Below are 26508 nucleotides of genomic sequence, written 5' to 3'. Positions count from 1 at the left end.
ATCCAAACTCTCTCTTCCTCTTATGTGGCGACTTCAATTGTCATCACGCCAGTTGGCTAGGTGTGGGTACCTCTCTCACCTGCCATGGGACATCAGCAAAAGCTTTCTGTGACTCATTGGGACTGACTCAATCGGTCAACTTCCCGACGCGGATCTCAACCAATGGTACTCCATCTCTTCTGGATCTGATTTTGACAAATTTCCCTGACAATATCTGCTGCTCTTCCTTCGCTCCAATTGGTTCTTCTGACCACGTCCTTGTTAAAGTGGACATCTCTCTGGCTGTTATCAGAGAACCACCTCACCGCCGTCGAGTCTGGCATTTCACTCAAGCCGACTGGCAGGGTCTCCGAGCAGCCATCAAACTTACAGACTGGTCTCCTATCACTACTTTCTCAAACATCAACTCATCCTGGGAATTCTTTCAAAGAAACTTGCTCTCCCTCATGCACAGATTTATCCCCTCTCGTGTTCAGTTGTCTTACCCTTCCTCCCGCCCTTGGTTTACTGAAGCTTGTGGCGAGGCAGTTGTCCTGAAACAACTTGCCTTTGCCTCATGGAAAGCAAACCCAACTGAGGGCAATCTCAGTTCTTTCCACAAAGCTCGGAACAAGTGTGTATCTACCCTCAGGAGAGCCAGAAAACAACATCTTTCTCATCTCAAGTCTGAACTCTCAAACCTCTCTCCCTCCTCAAAATCCTGGTGGCGTTTAATCAAATCTGTTTCTGGTGTATGTTCCCCCTCCATCCCCTCCCTTACCTCAAATGGCCGCACTGCTGATTCCACACGTGATAAAGCTGAATGTCTAAACTCGGTGTTTGCAGCTAAATCTTGTGTCCCAAACCCATCACTATCTCTACCCACTTTACCCAGTCGCACCCAACTGTCCCTGGACTCTGTATCCTTTTCTCCTGACAAGGTGGAGAGCTTGCTTTCAAACCTCGAGTCAGATTCTGCAACCGGTCCAGACGGCATCAGCCCACGTGTCCTCAAAGCCTGCTCTTCTGCTCTTGCTCACCCTCTCTCTGTTCTATTCACCCTCTCATTTGCCCAAGGTCATCTGCCATCTGCTTGGAAATCTGCTAACATCACTGCCCTGCATAAAAAGGTGCAAAAACAGATCCCTGTAACTACAGACCAATCAGCCTTCTCCCAATCATCAGCAAGGTTATGGAATCCATTATCGCTTCAGACATGAAATCCTTCCTCTTCTCCAATGGCTTGATTTCCAATCATCAATTTGGTTTCAGACCAGGTCACTCTACCCTGGATATGCTGCTACTGCTCTCCCATCAATGGATGGAGGTCCTCAATGCCAGACAGGAAATCCGAGCCGTATCCCTGGACATATCACGTGCTTTTGACACAGTCTGGCACCCTGCCCTACTCACCAAACTCTCTTCCCATGGTATTCAAGGCCATCTCCACTCATGGCTCGCAGACTTCCTCTCCTGTCGCAGTCAACGTGTGGCCCTAAATGGAGTTCTTTCATCCCCTCTTCCTGTGCAGGCTGGAGTTCCTCAAGGTAGCGTTCTGGGCCCTGTTCTTTTTCTGGTTTTCATCAATGATCTCTCGGACTCTCTGGAAAATCCTCTATTTCTCTTTGCCGATGACTCCACCCTCTGCCGTACCATCTGTCATCCCTCAGACCGGCAAGCAGCAGCTTCTTCGCTCACTGCAGATCTGGATAAAATCACAAACTGGTCCAACACGTGGAACATGTCTTTCAATCCACACAAATCTCACACTCTCACTATGTCTCTTCGAAAGGACCGTTTAGAAAACCCCCCCATCCACTTTCTCAACAATCCTCTGGAAGAAGTCTTTTCTTTCAAGCTTCTGGGTCTCACTATCTGCCATGACCTTTCCTGGGAAAGTCACATTTCCAACCTTGCCTCAAAAGCCAGTCGCCGACTGGGAATCCTCCGTCGTGCAAAGTCCTTCCTCGGCCCTCTTGAGCTCCTGACTACTTACAAAGCTTTTGTCCGTAGCCTGATGGAGTACTGCTCTCCCCTCTGGGCTGGTGCTCCTGCCTCCCACCTTTCTTGGCTTCACGCTGTCGAAACCAGGGCATTTAAGATCATCGGCATCTCCCGCAATGAAGCTGAGTCTTTGGGCCTCTCACTCAATCACCGCAGGTTGGTCGGTGGTCTTTCTGTCTTCTACCGACTCCTCTCCAGCCTTGCCCCCCCTGCTCTCTCTGCGATTTGTCCCAACCACATTTCCAGAGGGCGCTCAAGGTCCGCCAACAACCCCCTTCTGGTAAAACTACCAAAATCACGAATCACTGCTCATCTTCACTCTTTCATTCCTCTTTTTTCCCGCCTTTGGAATAAACTTCCTCACTCTATTCTTTCCCATTCTTCCCTCCAGGCTTTCAAAACAGCTGTTCACCACCACCTCTTATCTTCCCCCATCCAAATCCTCGATCTTTTCTACCCCCGATAATCCACCCAAGCCCACTTCCTTCAATTCTCCTGCTTTCCTTCCTGAAAGTCCCTGTAATGTCCATCTTCTCTTCGCCATGTTCCCCGTCCCATCCCCATCCCTCTCCCTTCCACAGTTCACCTAATGTGTCTGTTCCCCACTGTTTTGTCCCTTCCACTCCCGCCCCTCTTGTCTCATGCCTCCTTGCTGTGAGTTGTGTGTTAGCTCTCATACGAGCCTCGACCAAGGTATACAAAAAAAAAAAAAAAAAAAAAAAAAAAAAAATCATTATTCTTGTTCAAGAACAATATCATGTCCACATTTTTGTTTACGATTAGATCAAAATGACAAATTTTTATAAGAACAAGTGGTTTGGAAACAATTATAAATCATTATTGTTGTTCAAGAACAATATAATCTCCACATTTTTGAGTTTTGTAACATTCCTTTTTGCTGATGTAAACTACCCCCACCCCCCATCCCCCGCTTTGCTCAGCATGAACAGAAGTTTCAGGATCACAAAGGTATTTCCGACCAGTTTGTGAAGCTTGAGAAATGATGATTCATTCACTTTTGTGGTTTTTTTATGGATAAGCAATACAAAAAACAAAAACAATTCCCACTTGTACCATGAATCACAAAGTATCAAATATTCAAATGAGAAAATTATAATAATAAAAGAAAAACAAGGTGATAGAATCATACATACAAAACAACATTATCATAATTATACTGTATTCGACTTTAAGATATGTATGTGCTCTCGAGCAGAAAGCATCGATCCTGGATGTTGTTGGGTGACCTACAGTGGCATCTGGTAAACTGTTCCACACTGGTATTATTGCTGGCATATAGGAGCGGTCATACTGAACAAGTGACCAGTGATCTGTGGAATTATTCATTGAATTTAAAATAATGTAAAAATGCAAGTTAACTTGGTTTGGTGCTTTGAGAAAGAATTTAATAAATATATGCTGGGAAAACTCGGAGAGGGCCGAATACACACATTTCTCTGGAGTAAAAAACAACCTTGCAAAACTTTATCGATCTGATGACCATCTGAAACAGCAAGAAGAATGACCATCTACCCCCCCCCCCCCACACCCCTCCCAGGGCTATAAGCAAGCTCCAAAACAGACCAATTACCCTTCTATGTTACAATTTTGAAGTCCACAAAGTTCCATCTGTTATGTTGACACACCCTGGTAAAACTGTATATATACACTCAATATTATTTGTAAAATTAAGTCTTCAGATTGCAACGATGTCGCAGGCTGGGGCCTTCCACTTGTCCACAAGAGTGTCTTTTATTTCACTGAATGAACAGCTTGTATTGAACTAAAGTTTTTTTTCTGTCTAAAGGTGGCTAAAATTGCTTCCACAGAGCACTCTCCGTCTTGCCAGTGAGACACAGCACAGCAAAGCTTCCAAAGGAAGCACTTGCTCTGGTGAACCTTGAAGGAATCCATGATGGAGGTTGCATGGTCTTCAGAAGTGCTGGAACTTCTTTTGTGTGCAGTCTGTACATTAGACGCAGACTTACTATTCTCCTGTGTGGTAGGGGATTGATATTCAATTGCTGTGGAGGGGCCTTGATACATACAGCATGACGTCGCACATCATCCAGCTTTTTAAGATACATGGCACTTGAAGACATCCAAACGAGGGGAGCACATTCCATTGTGCTCCAGACAACGGGTTTGTACACTTGGGTTTGGCCAAGTGGATCCAAGTATGGAACAATACTGCGAAGGGCACTCACTCTGTCCAGCTCTAACGGCGATGGAGTTCACGTGAGACTGGAAACCCAAGTTCCAGGAGAAACTGACTACAAGTATGTCAAATTAGTGTACATGCTGCAAGGGCTTGCCACCTAATGAAGAACTGGAGGATGCTCAAATGGTCGTCATCTTCTGAGACATACCCTTACATTTCTTGGTAGCAAACAGGACATTCCATTTCTGTCCCCACTCGTAGATCTTCACTCAGATAAAGGGTGGCATTCACTTCATCCATCAGGCAGAAGATGGTACCATCATCAGCATAGAGGCAGGTTGGGTGATGCATGTTGTTACACAGATCGTTAATGTAGAATAGAAACAAGGTGGGCCCAAGAATTGATCCTTGAGGTACTGATGCATCAATCGGAATTGGTTTAGATGTTTGGATGGCCATTAACCACACCTGGAAACATCTGTTCATCAACTATCTGGATAACCCCTGCAACAGCTGCCCTCCAACTCCATCAGCAACCATCTTGACCAGCAAACCCTTGTGCCATACTTGATCAAATGCAGCTTTGATGTCAAGTGCTACAATTGTACCTGCCTAACGTCTGTTGATACAAGACATCCCCTCATGACTCGTATGTGAATAAATCAGAGGCTGATGACCAGGATGGAAGCCAAAATGATCTTCGCTGATGAGGTCATTTCCAATGAGATGTTCCTCTCCATGTTGGTGTTGATGAATCTCTCCATAACCTTGCTGATGCAGCGTAGGAGACTAATAGGCCTATAATTGTCTGGAACAGAACAAGAGTTCTTCTTATGTACTGGCACTACATTGCCTATCTTCCAGGAGAAAGGGAAGTGGCCATGGCAAAAGGAGAAATGAAACAGTTTGGCAAAAGGTATGGCAAGGGCTGATGCACACTCTTTCAGAACTATTTCCAATTCCGTTAGTTCCGGATGCCTAATTTACTCTCCACCAGAGCAGAGGATCACTAGCCCTCGTGATGTTGTCTTCCTCCAAGTATCTCTCCATTTCAACAATGGCATCTGCCCGCAATGGAGTTGTGTGCTTTTTTGCTGATATTTCCACTATTGCAGCCTCAAAAAGCTTCAGAACTTTAATGGCATCCTTCAAAATTTCCACATTTTCTTCACTCAAGGCCAAATGTATTTTACAGTCGCCAAGTGTTGTTGAAACAGGGATATGTTGTTCGACAATACGTTTGACCGTGTAATATGTGGAATTCCATCAAGTTTTGATGTCCTTTTTCAACGTTGTTGAAGCCATTGAGTTTTGACTTTGGATCTCAGTCAATCTGTCCATTGCTTTCATGCTGTGGTGGAAGTGGCTTACCAGAATGTGACTTTTAGTTGCAGAATTTTTAGAGTTTCCATTTCCTTCATTGCATCCTTGACAATGAAGTTCAGAGTTTGAGCATAATGTAACAAGTTACGTATGGGCTCTCCACTTAAGTTCTGCTCTGTGTCTCTGTTCTGTTGACTGCACATACATGCCACACAAATTACACCAGCTCCCTCCCCTGTTGTATACATTACAGGTCGCACCCTCACAAATACCCTACATATCATCCCTTGTGAATAAAACCATTACTGCACATACGTGTCACACAATATTTGCTTGCTTGCATGCGTGCCCCACCCCTCCAACCCCACAGTGTTTCTACTGTTTAAATAAACCCGTACATATTTGTTTCAACTTGCTCACTTTTTTCCCATATTGGTCAAACATGGTCTGCACCATTAGATAGACGGGAAGTTAAGGCCCATTGTTTGGCTCCATAACTAGCAAGTGCGTTCCCACGGTTCTGCTCAGCCATATCAATAAATTGACAGGTGCGCGCTGAGGGTATGAACCTTAATTTGTCGGAATAAACCAACAGCCAGGTAAATGTTTAAAAAGACAGTGAATCCTGCCCGGCTTGGCCATTCCAATCGATGTTAGTGTCTGCTTCACATCCCAACAGATTGCTTACTTCTCCGAGACATGTCAGCCTGCAGGGCCAGAGGTTGGGAAGTGTCCGAAAAGTCATCTTCATGTTGAATCTCGAACCTCAGTTCCGTAACACATATATATAGTGTTAGTGTGAGAAATTTCTGATGTTAACACAAAGATTCAATGGCTCAGTTGGCTGTCATGACATAAGCAATGAGGTCATTCAGTTTGACTCCCTGGTTGAGTCAGATTTTTTTCACATTTGCCCCACACAATAATTTATTAATGTTTATTAAATACGAGAAGCACCTGGTCCCCATGGTAGCGGCCAAGGGGGTTATATTATTATCATTGGTGTCAGGGGGATGATGGGACAGGGTTTGATGAGGAAGATGATGGGAGAGGGTCATGGGGTGAAGGGATGCTCTGTTGGAGTAAACAAAGAAGGGGTGGGGATTGGCAAAAAGTAAATGATGTAGGGGAAGGTTCTGAAGTGAATGGGTTTCATACTGTAATCCTGGACTTAGAAAACTAATTTGGTTTGAGAACTTGAAGAGCAGAAAGACGAAGACAAACTGCATGATTGGCATGGCAAAAGGATAATCACTGTATGAACGTGATAGATCGCCCATTTAATTTTTCTTGTTAGCTCGACATTCGTGAAACATAGAAGAAGGGAAAATGAGGAAGCAGTTTGGGAGGACATTTGGAAGTGAAAGTGAGGGAAGATTAAATTTTATAAAAATTTGTCATTTAAAGGATTTGTAGAAACACAAAGAATGGGGAGCAGGAATAAAAAGGCGATTGGAGGAAAGAAACAGTTTATGACTGAATGACGCAAGGAATGAGATTAGATTGAGTGAAAAAAATACAGCTATAATGAGCGCAGAATGGAGAAAGAATAAATTTCGCTTGGAGTGAATGAATGAGAAAGCAGACCTGTTGAACACATGGAAGGCCGGATCAGCAGAGGCAGATTCACAAGATGAAGTCACCAAACAGGAACACAATGACTTGGCGATGAGGACATGTCATAAATAAGAAACCAATCAAACCGAGAGTGGTCAACAATCAAAAGCAGCAAAGACAAATCCGGAACAGTTTGCGAAACTCGGAAAGTGAATCACTTGGAGACCTGAGACAAACCTACCAAACCCACAGAATATGAAACAGTATTTGGCAAAGTAAAGGAAACCATCATGTTTTCATTGATTTCGAGAAAGCAAAAATGATCAAGTCCAAAGAGCAGTTTTTGAATTGCTTCTCAGAAGGCAACTCTTGCCTGAACAAACGGCAAAGGTATATCGTCATGGGAATATATATATTGTTGTGGTTACCAAATTCGCAAACCACCATTCAGGTCCCTTCGGTGAGGTATCTCGGTAAGTACATGTGTAGTTAGGCCCAAACCCGTTGTCTAGTGGGAATACATGTCATTTATGCGTGCTGCGACTCTTCAGGATAGCCGTTTTTCTTTTGCTATCTCTATTTTGGACCAACCGCCATGATTACCACCACAACCACAACATCAACCACCAACCACAACGCCGCTTCACCACAATGAACACGACCTTCCCGTCACACCTCGCAACCGTCGCATCGCCACCGTTCTTGCCCCGCTGTGGGTACCGGTGTTGGACTCGTGCAGGGCGCGCACCGAACAGCGTGTACAAAATCACGGATTTTGTGCTTCAAAAAACGGATCAAAAACGACACACGCCCACTTTTTGCCGTCCAATCGGTGAGCGAGGGGCGAATTGGCCCCGCCCCCAGGGCGATCGATATATGCAAATTTATGGATCAAAAAGCCTTCACGCCCACTTTTTCTCGGGCCAATGGGGAGCGAGGTGAAAGGTCGAAGGGAGGGGGTCAAAGATGAGAGGGCGAAGCTACGGGGCTGATAAAAGGACCGTGTTCGTCAGTCCAGAGAGTCCAGAGGCGGAGAGTAGGAGGGTCGAGAGGCGGAGAGTAGGAGAGTAGGAGAGTAGGAGAGTCGGAAACAGAGAGTCAAGACTTCGCGGGCGGTGGAGTTGGCAAGAAGGAGCTGGTCGTCGTGTGCGTTGGAGTCGGAACGGAGGGGACGGAGCTGTGGAAAGGCAGCGACACCAGACGAGGGGGTGCTCGCGTCGGGAGCTGCACCCCAGGGAGGCCGACAGCGCGACCTGGCCGAGGTGGAGACGCTCGTCGCGGGATAATAAAAATCCTCTATACCCCGAGCTTCAGCAACCCCCTCCTGTTTCCCCCCGCGCTGAGATAGTGCGACCAAGGGGGCCCCTTTCCCACCCCCTACCAGACACTGTCCGCGAGGCCCGCGGAGTTGAGGCGCCATCGCCGCTCCGCGTCTCATCACCAGACGGGTAGGCGCGACCCGGTCTCGGCCTCAGGCCCGCCTCATCCTTGAGGGTATTCTTTTCCTTGGTTTTGGGTATGTGTTGTCGGCGCCGTCTGTGAAGTAGAATTGTATAAGTGTTGCCGTGTGCTCGGTAGTCGGTATTAGCTCTGCATTGTGTTTTCGCTTTTACATTTGCTTTTTGTGTAAATTACATTGTGTCTTTTCTGTGTGCATTTGGTGGAATTGTATATGTGTGCTCCCGTGTGCCGCGAATAAATGTGCTTTGTGTTGAACTGTTTCCCGCTTCGCTTCGTCTTTTCCTCTATTGAATCCCCATCTTGCTTCACGTAAAGGGTTGGTAGTGGGCTGAATACGCCCGATAATTAATCGAACCGTCGAGGTCGACGATAACACCGCTCGGTTATTCTGATAGTACGGAACGGGTCGCTTAAGTGGCCCGTGTCCGAAGTCGACCTGCGGCGAGGTGCGATCGCCCGGTCTACCCTCCGCGTGGGTACTTAGGTAGGTCGAATTTGGCGAGCAACCCTATCCCACGCGGGGGCTGATTGGCTCGATCGCGGTGAGACCGAAAGGTCCACCCGTGACTGGTTCCCGGCGTTAGTCCGAGAGGGTCACGACTGGATTGTCCGTCCGGTGGGCGACGTGCCGCGATTCGAGTTACGTGGCCGTCAGCACGCCGGCGGGCGCGAATACCGCAACAATATATATATATATATATATATATATATATATATATATATATATATATATATATATATATATATATATATATATATATATATACTGAACAAAAATATAGACGCACCAACCTAAATATCTAAGTCAAGATTGCCATTATGGGAAAATGGTCAAACCGATGATATGTTTGAGCAATGGTTCCTTTGTTTTGCTCAAGACAGATGTTCCCATTGAAATTGACCACTCTGAGTGTGTGGACTCACACGTTGAGTAATCCTTCCCATGAGCACCATGGGGCTTGACAGAGTGATGGTTAGTAAGCGTGACCAGGACACAAACACTCCCTATAGCTTGCCCTATAAAAGGCCTCCCCAAAATGTGGACTGGTGCCAAATGTCAACATGCCACAGATGTCACAAATCTTGAGGGAGCGCGCCATTGGCATGCTGAATGCTAGGACGTCAGTACGGGCCGTTGCAGCACACTTCAATATCCACCACTCCACCATTAGCCGCCTGAGAACGCGCCTCAGAGAGACTGGAAGCACCGTGAACCGCCCACATGCCCGGCGACCACGTGTGACCACCGCCGGTAGGGATCGTCACATGAGGCTGCAACATCTCTGGGATCGACTCCGACCGGCCAGGAGGACTGCCGATGAGACTGTCGGGCTGCATAACAGGCGCATTTCAGCCCAGACGGTACGTAACCGCTTGAGGGAGGCCAACCTCCGAGCCCGCCGACCACACTGGGGACTCGACCTCACTGCAGTCCGGCGTCAGACCCGACTGAACTGGGCCAATGTTCACTTGCGCTGGACCCTCGCATGATTGAGGAGAGTGCTGCTCACCGATGAGTCGCGGTTCCAGCTGTATCGGGCTGATGGCGGACTCCGCGTCTGGCGTCGGGCTGGGGAGCGCTACACTGACGCCAATGTCCTTCGTCGGGTGTCACACGGTGGTGCCAGTGTTATGGTGTGGGCAGGCATATGCCATGGAGAGCGCACTCGGCTTCATTTCATTGAAGGCAACTTGAACGGGCAGCGGTACAGGGACGAGATACTCAGACCCATCGTTGTGCCGTTTGTGCGCCTTCACCATGTGACGTTTCAGCACGACAATGCTCGCCCCCATGTTGCCAGGATCTGCATGGACTTCCTCGGTGAGGAGGACATTGATGTCCTCGACTGGCCTCCATATTCTCCCGACATGTCGCCCTTCGAGCACCTTTGGGACGTTCTTGATCGACGCGTATGACAACGTTACGCAGTCCCAGAGAACGTCCGCCAGCTCCGTGTGGCTCTCCAGGAGGAATGGGAAAACATCCCTCAGGCCACCATCGATAATCTGGTGATGTCCATGCGCCGGAGATGCACCGCTCTGCGTGACGCCAACGGTGGACACACCCGCTACTGACTGTGTGTACTCTGACAGTGACACCTTGGTTGTGTCGGCTGTTGTAGCGCAAAGACTGTCGCCAGAATTCTCAAGGAACTCTTTGAAATTTAATGCTCAATTGTCATGGATTCTATAACCAAATTGTTGTGAAGATTTAGTATTAATGAGTTCGAGGTAAAATAGTAACAATCGCTTGGTGCGTTTATATTTTTGCGCTTGGTGCGTTTATATTTTTGTTCAGTATATATATATATATATATATATATATATATATATATATATATATATATATATATATATATATATATATATATATATATATCACAAACAATGTTAAAAACCAGCTTGGGATGCACTGAAATGTTTGAAGTCAAGTTACGATTGCACAGGAGATCAGTTCAAGTCCTCCACTATTTGTAATCATGATGGAAGAATTGATGAAGAATGAAAGGTTAGAATTCCCATGTGTTATTATTTGCCGATTACTTGATATTGAATGCGGAAAGTGAAATAGTAGCGAAAGAGATGTTTCAAAAATGGAATGGAGTGAAGCCGATGATGCAACATCACAAACACCCACGCTTCCCAGTTTCCACCTTAAGCAAAGTTGAAAGATGGTGAAAGGTTCCATCAGGAATGATGCGATATCAAATATCGAGTTTAAAAAAAAAATATCCATTTTCACCCGTGACCCCAAATCCTAACGCCCCACTTTGACATGAACCATGGGTTAAATCCAAACAATAATTAGATATTTCATGTGTTCCCCAATGATTGCAAACACAAAGTTTCATTAAAAATTCTCATAATGTGCTTGGTTTTGCATGTTTTGGTGTTTGACTTTTTGATCTCCCCCAAGGGGACGGGGCCTAAAGTGAGACTGCTCTCGGACCCTCATGCCATGTGGTGATCACAACTCCCAAATTTGGTGACTTTCTCCCTCACCGTTGAGGAAGAGATAAATGATGGATGGAGAGAGGATATGGAGACACAGAGAGGCGATAACAATATCCCCCCCCCCCCCGTTTTCGTTTTTTCAAATAAAAAGTGCAATGGAGAAGAAAGGATGAAACATCAAAATGAATATAAAAGGTTATTGAGAGATAAACAAGAAGAAAGAAAAATAAGTGGCCAATGGCCTTGTTTTATGCGAGGAAAAGGAGTTGCACAGAATTCAATTCAATGTCGGCAGTGTTTTAGATGGCGTAACAAGAGGTGCAGTGCCATCACATGAAAATTGGGAACAAAAGTTGGGATTGTCACATGTAAAATATGTGAGGATGAATCATTTCAAGAAAATGATGATGAACGAAAATAAATGGTCCTGAGCTGATGAAGAAAAGTTTAAATGTTTCTACTAACATCGAGAGGTGATCGAGGCATCAAAAGTTGCAGAATTAGCTGTTAGAGCAAGAACAGGGCCGGCCTGGAATAAGTACACAACTATGAGGTATCAAGAAGCACAGAAACATTCCATTATCTGTAAGATTTGGAGTTTATAAAGTCTGTATCAGACTGATAATGATGTATTGAGTGAACGAGAAACACCCGCTCCAGTGAGGAGCGGGTGTTTGTGCCAAGGAAGGACGTCGGAAATGTGGTCACATTGGAAAAGGACGTTGGAAAAGGAAGGACGTTGGAAAGTCAACACTTTAGGCCCTATCCCCTTGGGGCAAGATCAAAAAGTCAAACACCAAAACATGCAAAACCAAGCACATTATGAGAATTTTAATGAAACTTTGTGTTTGTTATCATCATTGGGGGACACATGAAATATCTGGCCTCCAAAGCCGTCAATGAGGTAATGTTATGTCTATTATATTCGAAGGGGTCCCAGGATTACACACCCCAAAAATGGTTGAGAACGGTTCAGCCGTTTTTGTGGTACCTGCGAACAGACGGACGGACATTTGGTTAATTATAATAAGAAGTACGCCATGAGTTTCGAACATCATAGATGGAATTTGATTTCGAATATCAATTTTTAATAACGCGACATGATAAACTTGCTCGTAGCCAATCACATTGCACCTAGCACTTAGGTCTTAAAGGGTGTTATAGTTCTAAAGAGTCTTTGTGGTGTTATGGTTAGAAAGAGTCTTTGGGGTGTTAGGGTTCCAAAGGGTCTTCGGGGTGTTAGGGTTCCAAAGAGCCTTTGGGGTCTTAGGGTTTGAAAGAGACTTTGGGGTCTCAGAGTTCGAAAGGGTCTTTGGGGTCTTATGGCTCTTAAGAGTCTGAAGGGTCTTAAAGGGTCTTAAAAAGTCTTATAGAGTCTTAAAGGGTTTGAAGGGTCTCAAGGGTCTGAAGCGCATCTGCTCTTCATGTGTCATATCATGTGTCTTTGACACAGTCTGGCATCTCACCCTGCTCACCAAACTCTCTTCCTATGGTATCCAAGGACGTCTCCACTCATGGCTCGCAGACTTCCTCTCCTGTCATAGTCAACGTGTGGCCCCTATTGGAGCTCTCTCAACCCCTCTTCCTGTCCAGGCTGAAGTTCCTCAATGTAGTGTTCTGGGCCCTCTTCTTTTTCTGGTTTTCATCAATGATCTCTCCAACTCTCTCGAAAATCCTCTATGTCTCTTTGCTGATGACTCCACCTTCTGTTGTACCATCTGTCATCAGCCTCCTCACTCTCTGCAGATCTGGATAAAATCACAAGCTCGTCCAACACGTGGAACATGACAAATCTCACACTTTCACTATGTCTCTCTGAAAGGACCGTCTGGAACCCTCGCCTCCCCCCACCCTCTACTTTCTCAAAAATCCTCTTGAAGAAGTCATTTCTTTCAAACTTCTGAGTCTTGCTGTCTGCCATGATCTTTCATGGGAAAGCCACATTTCCAAGCTGGCCTCCAAAGCCAGTCGCCAACTGCGCATCCTCAGCCTTGCAATGTCCGTCCTTGGCACACCTGTGCTCCTGACCACATACAAAGCTTTTGTCCGCATCCATATGGAGTACTACTCTCCCCTCTTGGCTGGTGCTCCTGCCTCTAACCTTTCTTCGCTTCATGCTGTGCAAACCAAGGCATTCAGGATCATTGATATCTCACGCGATGAGGCTGTCTTTGAGTCTGTCACTCTCACTGCAGGCAGTTCGGTGGTCTTTCTGTCTTTTACCATTTACTCTCCAGCATCACCCCCTATTTGTCTGCAATATTTCCCTGCCCCCCAATATTTCGGCAGGAGACTCAAGGTCCACCAGCATCCCCCTTCTGGTAAAATTAGCAATATCAAGAATCACTGCTAACCTTCACTCTTTCATTCAAGCTTTTTCCAACCTTTGGAACAAACTCCAACACTTTCTTCAATCCCACTCTTCCCTACAGGTCTTCGAAACAGCTGTTCACCACCATGTCTTATCTTCTCCTATCCAAAACCACGATCTTTTTTCAAATTCCCTACTTTCCTTCCTGAAAGTCCCTGTTGTGTAAAGACCTGAAATTCCCTGTGGTGTCCATCTGAGCTCATATACGACCAACCTCCTTCAAAATGTGTGTGAGCTCTTATACGAGCCTCAATAGTGTATCCAAAAAAAAGGGTCTAAAGAGTTTTAATATATTAGAGGTCTTAATGCGTCTTTGCATTGTGATGGGTCTGAGGGGTCTCAAGGATCTGAAGGGGCTTTTGGGTTCTGAAGGGTGTAATGTAATTAAAACACCCACTCACAATGTAATGTATGACGACGGATCAGTCACTCACCTGACTCCGATTTTCATACCTGTGCTTTATCTGAATGCCCGCCAGATGGAGTTGGCAACGTGTGACGTCACGGACCCGTCCCTTGCCTTCCTCCACATGACATGCATCGCTCTCCACCGGCAATGAACGAGCACGAGCCCGCGTGTTCATCCCAGGTAAGAGAGAGGCCAACAACAAGCATTGTACTACTCTCCATCAGGTCAGTTCACGTATGGGAGCATGCGCCAGAGCAGCGCGTCGCTCCGTCCATTTTCTGCCAGTACTCCAGGGGCCTCCGTCTCGTTATCACCCAGGGATATGCCTGGTCCATCCCCATCACCTTGAGTTGCTAATCAACCTGCTGAAACTACGAGACACGCAGTTGGCCCATTGGCCTCCTCCACTCACGAGACTCCCTCGCTGAGAGCATCTGTTGAGCAGGATCAGCGTCAGGAAAACTAGCCCTATGTCCATACAGCCGCAGCTGACGCTCACAGACAATGCAGGCAACAAATCTCATTTGAGTCTCTCTTAGGAACCGCTCATTAGACAAAGAGTCTGACCAGCGATAGCCAATGAATCTCCGAAGAGACCTGGTACCAAAGGAATTAAGTCTCCATCTCAGATCCCTGGTCAGAGTCCAAGTCTCACATCCATAGAGAAAGACTGGAAGCACCAAGGACCTGAAGACTTGGAATTTCATCCTCCTGCACAGGTTATGGCAGTGCCACACCCCATGATTCAGTGAATCCATGGCTCCCCAGGCCAGACCCAGACATCTGTTGACCTCTGGCTCACAGCCAGCAGAGACATGAATATCACTGCCAAGGTAAGTGAATCTCTGCATGACCTCAACATCCTCACCACAAATGGGCACAGACAGGAAAGCAGCATCCAAGATGTCATTTAAAGCCTGGATCTTAGTTTTATCCCAGCAAACCCATAACCCAGCAGCTCTGACTCCTCATTCAGCACTACGATTGCCCCCAAAACGATATCTGAAATCTCCACAAAAATGACTGCATCATCTGCGAAATCAAGGTCAGAGATCTTGACATTCCCAAACGATGCACCGCAGCTTGATCTCTCTGACATGCTCCCCAGAATCCAGTCCATTCAAGTGCTGAAAAGTGTGGGGGCCAGTACCCACCCCCTGACGAACTCCAGTAACAACTGGAAATAAGTCAGAGATGGTAGTACTACATCTAATAGCACTCTCAGTACCAGAGTAGAGTTCAGACATCAGATCGATCAGTTTTGGTGGCACCCCATGAAGACCAATAATCCTGCAGAGGGCATCCCGATTCACGGAATCAAATGCTTTACAGAGATCAACATAGGCTGCAAGCAGCCCCTGCTGAAACTCTCATCTGCGCTTGGTGAGGACCCGAAGAGCAAGGATACGGTCAATCGTTGACCACTTTGGTGTAAAGCCCGACTGCTCTGGACGCTAGTGCTCAAGCAGATAGTGACAAACCCTATCAAAAATTGTCCAAGCAAAGACCTTGCCCGGCACTGAGAGCAGCGTCACCCCTCAGTAGTTGTTGCAGTCTTGGCGATCACCCTTCCATTTCCAGAGACGGACAACAAAGCCCCTTTTCCAATCAGTTGGGATGATGCCTGTGTTCCAGGCAGACCTCAGAACTGCGTGAAATGACATGAATGCAGCATTTACACCAGCCATGAGAATTTCACCATGGATGCAGCGGATCCTTGGAGCTTTACCCCATTTCAACCGGATCACCGCAGCCTGTGTTTCCACAAATGAGGGTGGACCACAGTTGATTGGAGTGTCAGCAACAGGGATTGAAACACCCCTGATGTCCAACTCGACAGATGGTGGATCAGCCTGGTACAATCACTCAGAGTAACTGGCCCAGCGGGCCTTCACTTCAGACTACTCTGTCAAGAGCCGACCACCTTCTGCTCTCACTGCAGTGCACCAAGGGACGGGGTTGGACGAACGCAATGCGTGAATTACCCTGTAAGCAGGACGAGAATCACTTGACTTTAGTTGATGATTCTCTACCCCCTCACAGATTCCTCACACAGAGGCCTCCTTGTCCACCCTGAGTGCAAGTACAGTTTTCCACCTCAGCTCCCTGAACAGCCTAGCTCTGCCATTCCACCTGGCCCTGTGACTCTGGTCAATGGTATCCAGTGTCCCTTGAGAGACAAAATTCTTCTTCGCCCTCCGGTGAGTTCCAAGACTTCCACCAGCAACATCAAGGACGGTGGTCTTGAAGGCACTCCACAACCCCTTGAGAATCTTCCAAAGCACCCACACCCCCCAAATCTCCACTCAGCCTGTTCGCAAATTCCTTACCTACCCTCTCCTCATTGAGCTTGCCACATCTTGCCTAAGCTGGGATGGTACCATTCTCCTGGATTTAAGGTGCAACTTAAGATTTGCTACAACAATCCGGTGTTCAGTATGGAGGAAGTGAGCACTCCAGAAGACCCTGAGGTTCTGGATCATCCTCCAGTGACCATCAACGAGCACATGGTCAATCTCCTTTGCCATACTGCCAGCATTGGAATACCGATGAACTTGTCCAGTCCAGCGATGAACGTGAGGGCGCTGAAACCATGAACCAGCCACCCTAAGTCCGTGACTTCTTGCAAAGTCAAGGAAATTAGTGCGATTCAGGTTCACATTTCCAGACCCATGTAGACCAACACATGTCTCATAACCATCCCTATCAGTTCCAGTCGATGCATTGAAATCCCCCAAGACTAGAAGTGTATCTCGTCTGGGGCACTGATCAACCACAGACTTGAGCCTGGCATAGAATGCATCCTTCACAGTGAGATCACTCGCCTCAGTCGGAACATATATCGAGCCAAGCGAATGCCACCCAAGAAGTGACGAATTCTTAGTCTTATAATACGCTCATTGACTGAGGTTAACTCAATTATCATTGGAATCAGCTTAATGGACAAAGCTACAGCAACTCATTGGGCATGGGAACAATCAGAGCGACCAGACCAATCACCACCCGCCATGATCTCGCCGCAATCCGTTCTCCGAATCTCAGAGTGCTGCAATACCGATGTCCAACACTTGAGTTCAGATGAAACAGAGACAGGTGATCATCCTCTCTTAGGGATAGGAAATTCCAGGCGCCCACCCGAAGGGACCGCCGCAGGTTAAGCCAAGGACACCGCCGTCTGGTGGATGACACCTCTGGACCACCTCGACACACTCTCCTGCAATCTGACCCGGGAATGTTACCCCGTGGTTTCTTCCTCTGATCAAAGATTCGGGGTCCTGATGTACCAACTGTACCTGCAAATGTACCTACTCTCCATGTGCTCCCCTATTTCTTTCCAAGTTTCTCCAGTTGTGATTTTCATTGGCACCATGGCTCGTGTGTTAATAAATAGGTAAGACTGTATACGTTTATAAATGGGGAAGACGAAGTGCAAATCAAAGTTACAAAAATAATTGAAAGAACAGAGATGAGAATGATATGATGGATCATTAGATATTCACGAAAGATTTCCAAGATAAATTCGGAGATGACAAAAACCAATACTGGTGTAAAAGAGCTTTGGAAGAGAGGACTTGGTTGGTGTGGTCACTCGCAATGAACAACAGAATTTGAAGTTATAAAGAAGTAAATTAAAGATTGTGTTAAAAGGAAGAAAGTTAAGCAGACATCCACAAATACATCGAGAGAAACCTTCCAGAAAAAACATGGAGTATTTAGAATTGCAGAACATTGATGCATTGCATAGATCTGTGTGGCACAATGCTGTCATTCAATCAACTCCCTGATAAAATCGTAAGAGGTTTGAGTGTATTGTATTGGTTGGTGCATTTATATCTGACACATTTGTCATCATTTTGGTGGGAGGCAGGAAGGGTGAAGCGAATATTTGTTTCTTCCAGTATTGCATGTAATGAGTTGGTTTTGAACGATTATTTTTATTATTATTATGTTTTCATTAATGAGGAAGTGGACTTACAGGGACTTTTAAGAAGGAAAGCTTGAAATGTAAATCTGATTTAAACTCGTTTGGAGCCAATGATATTCAAGCTCTATGGACAAGCCCACTATTTGGAGATGATTATTATATTACTTTTTGGAGCGATTTTCCAAAGACAATTCAACCTGTTCTTGGGACCATGGTGGGTGCAGCCACGTAATGTCTTCCTGGAAAACATTGTAATCCATGTGAATGTCCAATTGGGACGCAACATTCGGGACTCAAAACGTGCAGACCCTCCTGGGTCTGCTCTACAAATGTACCAAGTAGTAAAAATGCCACAGGCCATGAATTCTTTCATGGGTTCTGCATTCCTGCTGAAATGTTCATGTGATAATGTAGCAGATTGCACTGATGGCTCTGATGAACACTTCTGTCGTAAGAGTGAATTAAGTTCTCCCATAAGCTGGATAACTTCAAAGTGTAGTGTGTGGGATTTCAGCTTGAATTGTGGGAGACTTTAATGTGACATGCATTGGTAATTCTTGAGATATATCAATTGTGGCACTATAATGTTGGTTCACAGATTATATGAAAGATCAATGCAGTTTTTTGGAGGGAATTTATTCTGAGTTTTTATTCTGAGGATGGCTGTCTTAGCGGATCTTCAAGAATCCCCCAGGAATTTTAACAAGAGTTGACTTGATCACCCAAAAGGAGTTGAACAAGAGACATTGGTTCCACCATATAGTGCCATAATACCTGGAATGACAATTCTGGAAACGTCAAGCATTGATTTGAATGTTTACACATCCGAAGTGAAGACCAGAACTGCAATCAAAATTGCCACTGTTGAAATGATAGGCACTTCTGCCAAGGATTTCATGCAAGTAGCTGTATCAAATCCTGGAGCTGAGGAGGATGTTATATTTGCCAACTGTCCAAAGGGTTGGTGCTCTCATGGAGGGAAGTGCTATGTGAATGAGGGTGGATGGTCCTGTTAGTGTCATAAAGGTTTTTGGGGTGAGCGCTGTGAACAACATTACATATCCATGTCGGTCATGAAAATAGTTTTTGGGTCTGTGGGGTTTTTGTCTCTGATCGGCTTCTGCTACTTGGAATTATTCTCCTCATTCGTCGGTTCAACGCCAAAATCAGATGTGTAATGTTATGACTTTTATATGAAAGTGAAATCATATTTTGAAGATCATTGAAAGCAGCTGAAATCTCCAAATTGCCCTTACAACTCTTGTTTATTTATTTATTTAATTTGGTTTTATCGTAAATGAACAACTTGTCTGCAAAAACAAACTTTGGAGTTCAGTAACATAAACCAAACTTGTACATTTGAAACAAGCCAAACATATGTCACATTACATTCATAATTTTTAGGATTCAATTATTCTACCATGTTAACTTGATGGAGTTGATATTTAAACTGCACCATGATAGTATTTCACGGGTTTATCGAAATGCAAACCCAATCTTCTGATGGGAATGTATTCCACAATCAGAAGTCTGTCAATCCATCGAGTTGGAGTTGAAAGAGCAAGTGGGACTTGATCGTGTCACAATGGGGAAAGGCCAGCGATCTGATCTCAGTAATGCAGTGGAAGGAGATGAATATTTTTGACTAATTAGAAGGGTACATTTACAGAATTGTAACATATTTTAATGTTTTACCATAATTGACCTGATTGGTAATGCTGTTTGTTTATTCATGGCTTGCATAATGGTTTGCTATTCATTATCATATTTGGTCTGATAAACAAATCGTGAGTTCAACTTGAGTCATGGTGACATGTCGTCTGATTTATTTATTTTTCTTGCAGATATCAATCCACATCCTCCTGGAATATATTGGAAGCTTTTCTGCCTCTTGTACTTTTTAAATTAACCTTCTTGCACCCCCTTCACCTCGCCCCCAACTCCCCCCCCCCACCACACCCCACAGCCTAAAGGTGAAACTTTGGGGTTGAACTAATTGTTTGATCCAAAGAAGAGTTGAAATTGTCTTGATGTACTTTATTGACATGCTCATTTATCTTTGATGTATTCGATTCAAAGCAACAAATAGGTCTTCTTGCAATTGGTCTTTTTATAATGAGACTCTGTGTACTGAATGTATTTTGATCTGATGCATAAACAATCGATTACAGGCATAAAACGCTACTTATGAGGTTAAACGTTCTTAATAGCTTTCTCCAAGGGTCAATTGTAATGCAGTCTCAATGGCAAAAATGAGGCACTGTCTTTGTTGAAGATTTAAAAAAATTGATTACTTTGTCTTCTTCTCCCTTCTATAACCCCCATGTAATTTAACCACCAATCACTTGTGTCAAACCGAGTAATCGAATTGACATTAAATATTTTGCATTGATTCCAAAGTGATTCTGCTGCACCAGGTGCTGTTGCAGATCTCACTCACAATGCAGTATTTTTAGCAAGGGTTATATTGGGTGGTTGACCATTACCTTTCATAATAGTTGCAGCAGGGATTTTGGAATTTAGCCATGATACCGGCAATTGCTCACCCACTCTGTGTTGGACACCATGGGATATTTCATGCCAGCAGATGAGATGCCCAGTCTTACATCCATCTGACGGATGGCACATTGCATCAGTCACTGAAACACCAGGATGATAGTTTATAGCTGGGCTGAGATTCGACTCAGGCAAGACAGCTTTGAGGTGTCCATGTACACATTGTCCATCATGCCAGCCCTGCAAAAGTGATAGAATCCCGAAAAAAGGCAAAATATCTACATTATAGGTTTTCATTACCTGCTCCAGTGAAGGTGGATGGAGATCGTTTCCACCCATTTCTCTCCTGTCTGTGACTATCTTGTTTTGGACGAAACTGGGTCAGGCTCGGTGTATGACATGGATGAATTGATTCCATTTTGAAAATTGAGATCTGAGTCTGAGAATTTTTTAAAAAGTGATTCTTCACCATTGAGAGATGTGGCCATGTACAGCATATCCCAAGATATTTAAATGTGGATGGTTTATGACAACTTGGATGAGTTTTTGGGAGGTGACAACCTGATTCAACTTTGGTTATGGTCCGGGTACAGATCAGGCCTCTGTGTCAGATAAACCGTCAACTGTTCATTTTGGCGCATGTACGTGCTTCACTAATTTATTTTCTAAATCCATAAGTTATTGAGAGATCTCTCTTGTGCAATGTCACGTTTGGTATTATGCATAGTGAGCCCATTCAAACACTCTTGTCCCATAGTTGAATGGTGATACTTTAGCTGCTTCATCATATTGATGGTGTATTCACCTGAAGCCATTGATGCAGGCAAACTGAAAAACAAAACAAAATGCAAATCACAGTTTGATATAAGGAAACACCCCAGAATCCATGTTCGAGTGTTTATTGAAGCAATCCAATTTCAAGTTCGTGCAATACATTAGTTTGAGGAAGATTACTTGTCACAAGTCTTTTGAAATGCATTTATTGTATTGTTGCTGAAATTTCAGCTGCAGAAAGTCTATTTTCATTGCATAGTTTTTTTTTTGAACTGCAAAATAAACCCAAAGAGGGTACACATTAGTTGCAGTGACTCAAACGGAAGTGTAAGACCTGATTAAATGAAAAGTCAAAGATGATGAAGACTGACAGTACAGTGCTCATCGGCATCGGATTTAGTCGGTAAGTTACGACAAGTGGAGAACCCCGAAGAAATGCCAATATTCTGTGCTACAAATTAGGACTCTGTCAATATCCTATCCCATTGTTCATAAATCAAGGTCAAGACTTTTAATGTTATCCCTCAACATTAAATTTAGCATTGCATGCTTGAATTACCAGATTCGTTTGGTGGATAATTGAAAGTAGCCTCATCCACAATGATGATATTTGGACACGTGCTTCTCTATAGACTGAATTGCGGTGAGATTGAAAGAGTGCAGCTCATTTAAATTTTAAATTCAAGTTTATTTAATTTAAGAAATGTTAATTTGAGGCCCAGGCCACATGGCCTTCCTGGCCCTACCTCTAGCTCTGCATGTTGTGGGTGTTCAGTTGTTCTATTGGTACCATGTAGTAATGTGTAGATTATCTGCTCCCAGTGATGACAGGCAGCAAAATTTGAATGGCAGCACTTGGTAGAGTGCATAACCCCACCAGGTTGACCATCTTACGTTTTGTACCCCACTGATAGGCCAGAGCCATAGCACATCATCAAAATATAATTCATAATTTTCACACACACAACCTATTCCCGAAGTTTTGTCTGAATCGGTCCACAACTTTTTAAGATACCCTGCCCACCAACAGTGGTGAATACATAACCTGTGTCTACCTTTGGTGGCAGAGGTAACAATGATAGAGTAAAACCATCTAATCTTTGTTTTTCTTTTGGTCAGGCTTTCAAAGATTGATTGCAAGTTTAATAGCATACACATGATGTACGAATATGTTTGTTTTTAAAGGATGACCTCCATGGAGAAAAGTCCACAGTGCTCTTTCAATTCATTTGCATCTGTCATGTGTTTGGGTATTAATATTTCCTTGATCTCTATCCTTTGAGGTAGAAGCATTGAAAAGGTTGTTCCACTGAACTTAATGTACTTTTATTTTGGTATGCAGTTAAACAATTGACGAAAACAATCTAATTTCAATGGATTTCTGATTTTTATTTTTAAATTTTTTTTTATATTTTCAATCTGAAATGAAAAAGCATTAGTTTTCAACTTTAATGTTTGGCATCATTTAACATGAAGATAGTTTTAAAAGTTGTCTCCAATATGAAAAGCACTTCCCAAACATATTGTTGAACACCTGACGGATCTCCATCATACGTAGTCCGTAGATAAGAGGGTTACAAAACGACGGCATCACAAACAGCATCAAGTCAAAAATAGCTTGCAGGTAATTAGAGATCGAATAATTTTTTCCAATGCGAAGGAAGATGATATAAAATACACCAGGCATGAAAAATGCCAATAGGCAGATGAAATGCGTCACACACGTGTGCAGAGCTTTGTTGATGCTATCTGAATGTTGTCTCTGCTGCAGACAAATCCACAGAATGCAAACATAGCTCCATGCAATGATTATGAGAGACACACCTGTGTTTAAAAGCGTAATGATGGTCCCGTAAACACTATTAAATGTTGTGTCATCACAAGCAAGTTTGAACAAACCGACGTGGCTGCAGAAAGAGTTTGGCAACAGTTTTTGCTCACAAAACGTTAACGGAAGCAAAAGGAAAACAAACCCCAAAACCATCAATATTGCAGAGGATATCACAAGAACATTTACCTTGTGGGTTCTGCTGTTTGTTATGAGAACATTGTAACGGAGTGGGTAATGGATAGCCACGTAGCGATCAATGGCCATTAAAGCAAACAGGTATGTTTGGAAAGTTGCGTAAAAATGAAGGAAGAACACTTGAACCACGCAGATGGGAAATGATATCACGTTTGTCACAACCAGGCTGTACAGGGCACGAGGGACAGTTGCTGAGCTGCCGACAATGTCGATCGTTGCCAGATTGCACAGAAAGATGTAGACGGGTTTGTGCAGTTGCCTTTCCATTATGATGAGCATGATCAGAGTCAGGTTTTCTACGAGGATGAATAAATATACAAGGAAAAAGGCAATGAAAGTCCAGAGGCGATGGTTGTTCTTCTCAAGGTATGTCTGAAGGAGAAACATGTCAGGATGCAGAGACTGGTTGTTTGCACGCTTGCCATTGTCCTCCATAAGTTATGTCCAATGGAGTGAAAAACAAATATAATGCAAGAATATAATCTGTAGCTGAACGTAAGCCAAATGTAAGATAATGCCAGCATTTTGGACATTTATTTGGCAACTGTCTCCACCTTTCATCGCAGAATAATAATCCCATGTGGATTGAAAATGAAGTTCCATTTCGGTTTTGGTCACCAGAGGGCAATTGCATGCAACTATTTTGATTATTACCTCTCCTGCTGATTGTGCTTCATTAAAATTTGGTCAGTTTATTTGAAAAAAAAAAAAATCCTTGATTACATTGAACATCTCATTTACCTGAAATGTCAGAATCCCTTTCTAATGTATAAAGTCCTGTTTCCTTCAGCTGCTCCTCGTTGCTTCGTCTAACTCGGACTACAATCAATTTAGTAACCCTATGTTGTACCCTCTCTGGCAGCGATATCCTTCCTCAGTTGTGGTAACCAAAACTGCACACCCACTATTCGAGATGAGGCCTCACTCAATTCCGACACAGTGCAAACTGTGCACAAAGTTCCATGGCAACTTCAAACTGTGCACAGTGCACAAAGTTAGCTTAACTGATAAATACTTATTTTGCTCCAATATTTTGCAAAAGGAGAACGATTCTGCAATCATTGTTTGTTCCAATGTGTAATTTGTCATTCTTAAAGAGAAAATATTTAATTTCAAACTTTCTCAAGGTATGTTTCAATGAGTTCAGATCTGAATATATGACATATGCAAGGAATATTTATTTCATCCAACATCACTTTTCCTGTGATGGATTATAACGTGGGTATTTATCTTTCGTGATGGTCATCACACGAAAATACGCAATTTAGTGTCTTTCTGTCTGCATGTCTGTGGCCAATGCATTTGTCGTTACTTATGCAATCTCAAACAAACTTGGCAGGGGTACTAAGGGTCATAAGACGAGGGTTCCAGCTGTTTGGTTGTTCACCCCGCACTCTCTCCCACTCTAGTTCCGAAGCTGGGGCCGATGCAAATTCTCCACAGAAGTGCACCATGTAGCACCGTTCCCAGTGGGGGTGGAAGAGGGTATCACGAATGACTCTTCAAAACCCTTAATTGATTTGCACATATGAGGCCTTCATCTTATTTTTGCACTTGCTTCGACTTTGTTGCTTTCGACTCCACGACAAAAAAATCTGGAGAAATTCCCATATTCTATTGCCTTTTCCAGTCATGGAAAAATGCAATGTTAAGATGTATAGATGGCAGCTTGAACGTCTTTTCATGTTATGGGATTTTCCATGGCAACTTCCAATACCAGAGTATCTAGAAAGATCAATCAGACGTTGTAGACCCTTGCCAGGACTTGTTTTGTGTCGCAGACAAATGGAAGGGTGTACTAAATGAAAGGTCGAAATGGTCTAGTTGTGAAGGTGTAAAAGTTAAAGGTTTGAAAAGTTGTAAATTGCAAGCTTGTAAATGGTCTGAAGTTACGAAAGAGTTTTGAAAGATCGAAGTGGTCGAATGGGTGTAATTCAAGGTCAGAATTGTGTAAACGGTCTGAAAACATCTTAAAGGGGGTCACAGGGGTGGATACAGATTTTTTTTTAGGGAGGGGGGGTTCACTTAAGATTAAGATGTTCTCATGTGACATATCCCACCAAGCCTTATTCAAGTCAATGTAATCGTCGAGGAAAAACCGGTTAATTTATCCAGAGCTGGCGGTGTCTGACCATAAATTTACATTCTCCATAGAAATTTTTTGGAATATCGAGCTGCTTGACCAAAAGGCCTCAGGACTGTCATGAACTAATTCTAAAGAAAAGATGAAGATTTTGGAATCTCTGGGACAGATCTTTACAACAACAATGTAAATTCACAAAATGTTTCCAATACAAATCAATGAAAATATCGAACTGACAAGAACAAAATGTGGCGAAATGACCCCGAGCACTAAACCTAAACTCGTCATTGTGGATCATCAGATCATTAATTATAATAATGGACGATGTAGCAACTGTAAACTTTGAATTACTTGGTGAAATAGTTCAGGATTTTACTCTACTTTGCTGCAGGACACGATACCAAAAATGTTGCCTTTCTCTTTGGAGCCAGAACTAAACATTGAGTCATGGGGATTAACACAGAACTCGCGGAGAAAAGTATCGTGGCTCAGATTACTTACAGAGTGAAAGCAAAAGTTTGCGCAATTGCCGATTATCCAGTGATATCTCTCACGACGATCATGCGATATAATTGTAAGGGCGGAGGGAGAGGGTTCATGTGCACCCAGTGAAACCTGCCTGGATCCGCCATTGGGTCTAATGGGTATTGAAAGGTGTAAAGGTCTGAAGGCCTAAAGGGTCCAAAGCGTAGAGAAGAGCCGAAGGTGTGTTGAGTGTCTTAGGGGTTCTAAAGGATCAAATGTGGTATGTAGGGTTTTAGGGGTCTAAAGAGTCAAATAGGATCGAGAGGTTTTAAAGAGTCTAATGTGGTCTGTCGGGTTTAGAGGTTTATAGAGTCTACAGAGTCTTAAGGGTCTAAAGGTTTTTAAGGATCTTAGAGTTCTAAAGGTTCTTCGGGTTTTAAATTGTCTTTGGGGTTGAAAAGGATCTTAAGGATCCATAGGGTTTTCAAGGTTTTAAATGATCTTAGAACTCTGAAAACG

The 26508-nt window shown here is 44.0% G+C and overlaps 1 protein-coding gene and 1 long non-coding RNA gene across 2 annotated transcripts in view; one reads left to right on the top strand and one right to left on the bottom strand.

Annotated features, from left to right (window-relative positions):
• LOC147021910 (uncharacterized) overlaps window positions 1–20548 on the top strand; it is a 135027-nt gene extending 114479 nt beyond the window's left edge. The window contains exons 2-3 of the long non-coding RNA XR_015060989.1: window positions 14291–14400; window positions 19990–20548. This is a non-coding gene — a long non-coding RNA (uncharacterized LOC147021910). The remainder of the gene's footprint in view (window positions 1–14290; window positions 14401–19989) is intronic.
• Window positions 20549–22300: 1752 nt separating this feature from the next.
• Window positions 22301–24905, bottom strand: LOC147021909 (olfactory receptor 52Z1P-like). Its single transcript, XM_085892325.1, has one exon. It carries the CDS (start codon window positions 23874–23876, stop codon window positions 22881–22883), a length of 996 nt encoding a protein of 331 aa, XP_085748451.1. The 5' UTR covers window positions 23877–24905; the 3' UTR covers window positions 22301–22880.
• Window positions 24906–26508: the final 1603 nt, after the last annotated feature.

The sequence above is a fragment of the Eptatretus burgeri genome, chromosome 8 (assembly GCF_056783735.1).
Source record: "Eptatretus burgeri isolate ZD-2024b chromosome 8, Ebu_testis_v1, whole genome shotgun sequence".
Lineage (NCBI taxonomy): Eukaryota > Metazoa > Chordata > Myxini > Myxiniformes > Myxinidae > Eptatretus > Eptatretus burgeri.
This window is presented reverse-complemented; position numbering and strand designations above follow the sequence as displayed.